The 9173-nt window shown below is 43.9% G+C and overlaps 1 protein-coding gene across 1 annotated transcript; it reads left to right on the top strand.

Annotated features, from left to right (window-relative positions):
• Positions 1 to 5838: 5838 nt before the first annotated feature.
• FADD (Fas associated via death domain) lies at positions 5839 to 7304 on the top strand. The gene is made up of 2 exons (XM_033063923.1): positions 5839 to 6293; positions 6603 to 7304. Exons 1-2 carry the CDS (start codon positions 5915 to 5917, stop codon positions 6905 to 6907), a joined length of 684 nt encoding a protein of 227 aa, XP_032919814.1. The 5' UTR covers positions 5839 to 5914; the 3' UTR covers positions 6908 to 7304.
• The last annotated feature ends 1869 nt before the right edge of the window (positions 7305 to 9173 follow it).

Raw genomic sequence — 9173 nt, 5'->3', positions numbered from 1 at the left:
GGGCTTCTTGGGGATAAAAAGTGCCAATTAATTAATTAATTAATTGATTAATTAATCACTGCCAGGTTTAGGTGCTTGGCAAAGATGTGGTACAGGTCCCCTTTCACAAGCCTCACTCCAAAACTGGTGAAAAACAGCAAAGTATGGTTAAATATGTATTTGTATGGTTAAATGTGATCAGAGGGGGTGAGCTTGGGGCTGATCTTATCCTACAAGTAATTTAATTTTGGTTAAATCTACACAAGGAAAAAAAAAAACTCACTCTGTGGCTTTTCTGGCACCAAGCTGTGGCATGTGTAGCTTCCTCACTTCTTCTGAAGTACACAGACAGTAAGGAAAATATATAAATGCTATGTATTGGATTAGAGTAATCCAGCCTTCTCTCAGGAAGTCACGCTCCCTCCCTAGACTTTTCATCTCTGGGAACAAATGCAACAAGTTTCCCACATGTTTGTATATGAAAATGGACTTAAAATTGTGGTTTAGGACTAGCTGGTATCTGGTTCTGACCACAGCACTGTGGACTAGCTCAAATTACAGCATTTCTTCAGAGAGCAGAAAATAATACTTCCTCCCCAAAGAATCAAGGGAGAGAGATGATGAAATCAGATTTGCTTTCTTATTTATTATATCTAAATCCCTGTGAGTAACTCACCCAGTCATATCCTGTTTCACTTAGTGGCCACACAAAACTATTCATGTTTAAAAAGGAAATAACTGGATAATAACTGCACTGTGTTTGAGCAGACAAGGCACTCCCTCTCTAATCAGAATTTAGCAAAAACTTGTACCTTCCAACCTCCAGGACAGTGACTCGGATGGAAAATACTGCATTGGCACATCCTGAAAAGAATGAAAATCACAGATACCTGAGGCAATACTTATTTCTAGGAAATACCCCCCACCTCTTGCTTTGTCATTATCTCCAGTCACAGCAGTGAGCTCACAATACCAGAGTTTAACTCAAAAATCAAGTAAGTGTGACCAGGCTCACTCATTTTTATTTATTAAAGCAAAATTTCAGTCCCTCTGAGAGACATTTAGGTATTTTCTGGTCTCTGAAGAGGCCAGAAACACAGTTGGGAAAAAGTTTACATTTTTCACCAGATCCAAAGCAGAGTCTGTTGGTGCAGAAGAGATAAGAGCTGAATATTCACAGGCACCAAAACCAGAGAATTCCCTGCTGTCATTATTTCAACTGCAATGCTCTGCAGCAGGCAGTGGAGTGCTGCTCCTCAGTAAGGAAAGGGGAAGAAAACCTCTCCTTGGGTGGGAGGATGAAGTCCTGTGGTACAGAGCTAATTACATGCTTAGAAGAAATATAACAAAGTAGTGCAAAAGGGGTCCATTTTCTGCAAAATTAATATTTTTGTCATCCTAACCTCTATTTTACAGCTGCTCAGAATATTGTACTTTCTAATATAAAGATGGAGAATGAAGAAAAACACCTCAATTTACAGAAAATAAATGTTATTGTGGTAAGTATTTACCTTTTCATGGTTTTATCTGGTTTAGGAACTGGCAATGCAGCAGCTCAGGAAAATAAAGAACAAATTATACATACTCTGCGGAAATAAATTAGTATTAGCCTCCAAGCCTGGCAATGAGAGCTGCTGAATTATTTCCCTGGATGAATAGCAACTTCCAGTTTGGATCTCAACTTGCTTTGGCTCGCCCTCAGCCAGCCATAGAGCAGGAACTGAGCTGAATACAAATAGAAAGGGCCCCAAAAGAGATCTAACGATCATTCACTGTTATTTGGGGACGTTTTGTCATTTCACAACAACATTCCTCTGCAAACAACCCTTGCTCTGTCTTCTCTGTTCTTCTGTTTTTCCAAGTGCAAAATTGATGTTGCAGAGCTTAAGTAATAAATATGGTTCAGAGGAATGAGATGTGCTGGGCTAATATATACACAGAGCTTTATTGACATGTGAAATGTTTTTCTGAATGATTTCATACTTCCATGGTATGATGAAAATTCAATACAAAAATAGGTAAAAAGTCAAGTCAGAGATTTTTAGCTGGAGCAAATAAACAAAAGTCTACAATTTACCCTTCCCCTAAAGTTAAACTAACTTCTTCTGCCAGCAATAACACAACAGAACTGTATCAACAGAATTATATCAACACTTCTGCTGTTTCAATATTAAGTTCAAGCATCTGTTAACAACTTATTACTTGTTGTTGTTGTTACTTGGCCAGATCTTTTATCTGCATACAACCTAGTCATGCCAGAGTTCACTCTCTTTTCAGTACTTATTTACTTTTCCCACACTCTGCTTCTAATTTTCTCTCTCAACCCACAATAATTTGACATTTCTTACAGGCCCTTTTGTCAGGGACAGTTTTCTCCTAAGATCCTCAGTCTCTTCACAAATGAGCATCTTTACCAGAGCACTTCTTTCTAGACTGGATGTTATAGCAACAGAGGGCTGACAGCTGACAAAATAAACATGTACAGATCAATTCATTCACAAAAGAAAATACAGAAACTGTCCTTTTTTTGCTGAAAATGTCCATTTTAGGGTTTTGCAAAAAAAAATGAATGAGACGCATTGCATAAATAAATTAAGAAATTTTATGGAAATCAGTTTATTCACCATGGGAGTAAAAAAAGCAAGCAAGCAAGCAAACTAAAAACCTCTTGAGCCCAATTCTGCTGGTACGGAGGGGTTGCTCTTGTAAAAAATCTCTTATTTTGAAGACAGTAAACAGAAAATGAGGTGCTATGAATTCCCTTGGGAGACAGGAGTAGGTACATTAAAATAAATGTACAATTGACTGGGCCTCAAAAGAGAAACAGATCCTCAGCACGGTCTGTGCCAAGGTGTTTGCCCAGCCTGTGTCTCAGAACTGTCAAGATGAGATTTTAAATTCCCCCGGGTTGTCTGCTATCGAATTACGTGGGAAATTTAAGAAATTATCAAATTTGCTTTACTTGAAAACCCGACAGCTCCTAAATACCCCTGTTTCTCTGGACCAGCAGAATGTTGGTTGCCTTGGCTGGAAATAACAAAGGATTTTCCGGAGTTTCCACACAAGCATACTTCCAAAGTTCAGAACAGCCCCACACTTTGCCATTTTTGCAGTCCCCAAATGGGTGTTTTTTGCCCGAATGTCCTGGTGATTTACAGCTCCCTGAGGCTCTGCTGAAATTCATCTTTCCATGCTCTCTTTGCCCTGCCCTCCAGCAAGGACCGTGAAGTCAAAGCTGAGTGTGAAGCACTCCCAGGCTTGGAGCTCCCTCTGCAGTATTTTGCAAGGACTCATCTTGCCTGGAGAAACCTGGGCATTATTTGGTTAGGAACCAGATCATTCACAGCACTGAAATTTCTGGGAAACTTCCACTGGAATCTGAGCTGCTCCAATAAATCCCTTCTATTAAGTTTTGTTCAGATGCAGAAGCACTTACAATCTGTTAGACTCACCTAATATTTTCTTTGCCAAAGCCTCCAAAACTGCTTCCAAAGGAAATCACTGGAATATAGCTGGGGTATTTTCATCAGTTAATGTGTGCAAGTCAGGTTCGGACAGAATAAATTTCATAATTTTATTTAACTGAATTTTATACTTCTTATACCATTACAAGGGCTACTACTGCTTCATAAATTAATGCATACACAGCAAATATATTTCTCCTATGCTACCCTTTTTGTTAATGTCCTTCTTTGAGTTTAAAGTATATTCAGGGCTGCAAAAAAAAAAAATATCTTAAATCAGGCATATCTTAGCTCAGATTCACAGTGGCAATTCCTCTCACTCTTTTTTTTACCACAAGACGCTGGAACGAGTTAATTCCCTCCAGTTTGCAGCATTTAGGGAACAAACACAAATATCTAGTGGGTTTATCTAAGGAGGGTTTGCGCGTGTGGGAGTTTTAGAAATATTTTGGGGGTTGGCCTTCACGTCGGAATGTGAGTAGAGACAGAGATGAGGAAGACAATAGTGTTTAAGTCCACTTGTCAGTCAGAAATCTTTATGATGAAAGAACATATGTCTGTGAGTGTGTTGTAAGAATAATAAGGTGTGCTGGAAACAACCTAGGAATGGTGTAGCTTGGGGTATGAACATGCCAGTGCTCACAGAAGGAACAAGGAAATCTCAGAATTATCTACATGTGCCGAGAAGAAAATCCAAAAGGCACCTACCAAACAATGGGATGAACTTGATCTTTCCCATTTAAGAAAAGTTCACAACCTTCCACCTTGTGTAAGAGTCACTTCTAAAATACAGGGACTTAACATTTGCCCTATTTCTTCCCTTTTAAAGGTCAGGAGGTACTTTGTGTCACAATTAATCTTCGTGAGGAACAAAGGCCAGGCTGCATGCCTTGTGTTTCCAGGGAAAGGCTGGGAGTCTCTGGGGACAGCAGGGGCCACATAGGGAGGGCAGAGCCTGCTTCCCTGGGCAGCTGTCAGCCAGGAAAACCATGGGAATGGCATCTCTTGGGGAGCAGGGCTCTGCTGTGGCCCTTCTTGCTCTTGGTGGAGAAAGCACTTCATAGAATCAGAACCACTGGACAACTAAGGTTGGAAAAGACCTCGAAGATCATTGAGTCCAGCCATTAAACCAGCACTACCAAGTCCACCAGCACATCTCAAAGCACCACATCTGTGCATCTTCTGAATCCCTCCAGGGATGGTGAGCCCAATATTTACCCATGGCAGCCTGTTCCAATGCCTGTGCACCCTTTCAGCAAATAAACTTCTCCTACTATCCCACCTAAACCTCCCCTGGTGATTTTACTCTTGTCCATCCCTTTTTCCCTCCTGTCTACATGAGCAAAAAAGTACCCTCTGAGCCTCCTCATCCCCAGGCTGAACCTTTCATCCTTGTATTGCTTTTCTTTCCACCATTTGAAAAAATAAAACCCCACAGAGATTAATCCTAAGAGATTAATAGGGGTAGGTGTTCACAAGAAGTCTAATGATTCAGTATTGAACAGGAATGTACAGCTCCCCCAGCTTCAGGCTTGGGTGAGGTCACACCTTGAGTCTCGTGTCCTGGTCTGGGTTCCTCGATTCAGGAAGGACTTTGAGGGGCTGGAGCATGTCCAGGGAAGGGAATGGGGCTGGAGAAGGGTTTGGAGCCCCAGGAGGGGCTGAGGGAGCTGGGAAAGGGACAAAAAGGACAAAAAGAGGCCAAAAAGAGGACAAAAGGACAAAAGGAGGCTCAGGAGGTGACCTGGTGGCTCTGCACAACTCCCTGACAGGAGGGGACAGCTGGGGGAGATTTGGGATCTTATCCCAGGGAACAGGGACAGGACAAGAAGATACAGTCTAAGCTGCACCAGGAGAGGTTTAGGTTGGATAATAGAAAGAATTCCTTTGCAGAAAGGGTGATCAGACATTGCAGTGACTTGCCCAGAGAGGTGGTGAAGTGACTGGAGGTGTTTTAACAAAAGACTGGATGTGGCTCTCTGTTGAGCTCTGGTGGTGCTCAGTTATAGATTGGACTGGGTAATGCCCTAGGTCTTTCCCAAACGAATTGATTCAGTGATTCTGTAACTCTGTGATTCTGTGATTGTGATTTCTGTGAAGTGGCCAGGGCTGAGGTGCTGAGGCACCAGGGCTGAGGCGCTGAGGCACCGGGGCTTCTCCTGCAGCAGGACACTGGCCGCGCCGAGCTCGGCCCCAGCACACGCTCTGCACTCAGCAGCACCACACAAGCCCGTTCGCCTCGGGAAGGGTTGGGGCAGCGCATCCCCAGCGCGATGTCAGGCTGCAGCGAGCGCACACACCCCACCCCTCACGGGCGGCGGCGCGGCCGCCATCTTGGAGCGGGCGGCGGGCGGGAACGGCGCGGGTCACGTGGGTTCCGGGCGCGGGTGGCGGCCATCGCGGCGGGGCCGGGCCGCGCTCGTCCTGCGGGGCCGCTCCGTGCTCCCGGGAATCGCTCCGAGCAAACGGGAATGGATTTCCCCTCCGCAATGCTGGGACAGGATGCCGAAATCCCCCGCGCGCGGCCTCTGCCGGCCGCGGGTCCCGGCACCGTGAATCCTTTCCTGAGCCTGCTGAACTCCATCTCCTCGGGCCTGTCGGACACGGAGCTCTCCCAGATGAAGTTCCTGTGCAGGGACAAAATTGGGAAGCGAAAGCTCGATGCGGTGCAAAGCGGCCGGGAGCTCTTCAGCATCCTGATGGAGCAGCAGCTGATCGCGCACTACAACCTGGAATTCCTGAGGAAGCTGCTGCAGCACATCGGGAGGAGAGATTTGGTGTCACAGCTGGTGCAGTTCGAAGAGGAAGAGCCTCATACCCCTGGTGATCAGCCAGATGGGCATGAAAAACGTAGGTGGATTATTATATATATAGTTTAATATCTATAGATATATCCGTGTTATATCACTCCCCAGCAACCCCAGTAAATGTGTGCACAAACCTCTTTTCGAGGTGGAATTTCCCGCCACTCTTTTTAATCTTCCTTTTCTTTTATCTTCCGGGGTTCCAAGCCTATCCGGTGGTTTCCACAGAACTCTCAGTTTGTGCAGTGCAACAAGAGTAGTGGCATTTTGCTGAAATAAAACCAACAACTTCTAAACGTTTTATTGTGTTCCTTAGTAAATCCGTGGCTAACTTGATCTGCTTCTGCTGTTCCAGGTCTCCTGAAAGCAGCTGTTGATGTCATCTGTGACCATGTTGGGAGAGAGTGGAAGAAGCTGATGCGAGAGCTTGGGATGGCAGAGGTGAAGCTGGACAGGATAGTGGCAGCCCATCCATTCAATTTGTATGAACAGCTGGTTCAGGCGCTTCGGGAGTGGCAGGTATGCAAGGGGAAGGATGCAAAGGTGGCTGACTTAATAAAAGCCCTCCGGAGCTGCAACCTGAATTTGGTGGCAGACAAGGTTGAAGAGAGGATCTCACAGCTGAACGTGGAGCCACATGAAATACCTTTAACGCTATGAATGAAAAAAGTCAATGAAATGACTGTAAAACTACGAAGGAAAAACGTCAGAACGCCTTCTCCTCTTCTGAACCAAAATAATTATCACTGCTTATCATGCCATTTATTTATGTGCCTTAATAAGTTAATTTGCGCTCAGGTGAAGATTGACATGGAAACAGATTCCTTTCAGGGAACACTTTGTAGTTTGATGCTTCTTTCAAGACTTTTTAACTTTCACAGGATCTGAATTCCATTTTGTAGAAATTCTCATGCTTTTGTTGCCACTCAACTGAAAAGATTTGTTTTGCTCCATGGGATGCTTCTGAGGCACCTGGAATTTAAAATTTCATGGGAAGGTTGGATTTTTTTTTTTTTTTTTTTTTTTTTTTTTTTTTTTTTGGTGGCCTATTATAAATACAGTGTGAAAGGGAGAAGGAGCAATCCTTTCAGCTGGATGTTGGCAATATCTTAGGTAATTTGTCAAATATATTTGCTCTCCGTGACAGGGTATTAAGACAATTGTAACCTCACACTGCAGTGCCATTAAATATTGTGGTGGCTTTCTTGGAAAAAACACGCCTGGGTTTGAAAATGAAATCAAATGTCTGTGCCAAGTGCCTTCAGCATCCCAGAGGAAGTGCTCTCCTGAAACTGTCCAAGAGACCGTGTGTCTCACAGATGTTTACACAGCCTCTTTTCAAAGCTGTGACTGCTGTGGGGCTCCGTGCTGAAAATCCTTCGGTGACCTCTGTCACAGAGGCTGCTCATGTGTGCTGGAAGGTGTGAGCCGCTCACAGAGGGAACAGGATTCATGAACCTGTGTCAGATTCAGTTCTCAGCTTTCATCTGGAACACACTTCAGTCAGTGGCCTCGATGCCTGACCTGAGGCTGGAGAAATTGCACAGTTGCACAGTCCAGGACATGCAGGGCTGTAGAGGCCTCAGGGAGAAGAATCCCATGAAATCATTACAGCTGTAGGATCCTGCGTTTCTGCAGACATCTCCCAAGTGCCTGGCTAGATACTGGAAGAGGTTTAATTGATGCTGCACTTGTGGGACTTCCAGCTCTTCCCAAGTTGTTTTTATGTGGTGCTATTGCTGTGAAGGCTGGGTGTCAGCACATGACCTGTCACTGCTCTGCAGAAACATCGTGACAATGACAGTTTTCAAGTTTTCATTGCACCCGGTGCCTCTTGCTCAAACAGTGAGGCTTGAATACTTAATGGTGATTAGTGGAAACTGCCTTAAGTTCACATGATAGAAAAATCATTTCAGCCAAGGGTTTTTTCCCTTCAGTGATTCTCCTTGTTGTTCATAGGAGTGCTCAAGGCCAGGCTGAATGGGACTTGGAGCAACCTGGTCGAGTGGAAGGAGTCATTGGTTGGAACTGTATGATCTTTTAGGTCCCTCCCTGCCCAAACCAGGACTGTGTGCTGATTCTCAATATCTTTCCAATTGTGCTATATTAAGTATCACTGGTTGTATCCAAGCAGAGGGAAATACTGGAGTTGCTTCCTGTCTGCCTCTTCAGCAGAGTTCTCCAAGTTCTTACTCCCTTTACTTGTATCAGTTGTCAATTCCAGGCTCCCAGGAGGAGATGCTGAGCTTCAGCTGAATGACCAGCTCAGGTGTTTTGGAGATTTTTGTTTCATAGACACCAGGAGTAACCATTCTGCAGAAAAGGATTCCTCCTGCAGTTTTTCCTTCCTGCCTCTGAGCAATCCCTGGGAGCAGAGCAGAGGAGTGGAAGTGAGCAGGATGAGTTACGTGAGTGTTCAAACAGCTCTGCAGCAGCTCCAAGTCAAATCTCTCTGCTGAACTGCTTTTCTTATCCACTTTCAATAAGTCTTCTGCTTCACCAAGGAGATTTATGTGGAATAGGAAGAGTATACTGCCTACTGCATACAGCCAGGATATTTTAGGAACCAGTTGGAATAACCTGTTGGTTGTAGCCAAGCACTCATCAGCTACAAGAAATATTCTGTTTCAGGAGATAAAAGCCTCTTGTTTCTTTAAGGATTTTATACATCCTTTTAACTGTGTCTGAAAGCAATGACCTAGACTGCATCAATCTGTGCCATACCTCAGAGCCAATTAATGCCATTTTTATGAGAGATTAAAATTTTTATGTGAAAGCAAAATCAACTGAAATGAAGGGAACAAAATCTTTTTATAGGGAGGAGGGATAAAGAGTGGAATTTTTAAGGGAATGTTTTCTGATCCAATTGACAATCTTTTATTTTCAAATTAAACACCTTGAACTCATATACATATTTTTGTAATTA

Source organism: Catharus ustulatus, chromosome 6 (genome assembly GCF_009819885.2).
Source record: "Catharus ustulatus isolate bCatUst1 chromosome 6, bCatUst1.pri.v2, whole genome shotgun sequence".
In the NCBI taxonomy this organism is placed as follows: Eukaryota; Metazoa; Chordata; class Aves; order Passeriformes; family Turdidae; genus Catharus; species Catharus ustulatus.
This window is presented reverse-complemented; position numbering and strand designations above follow the sequence as displayed.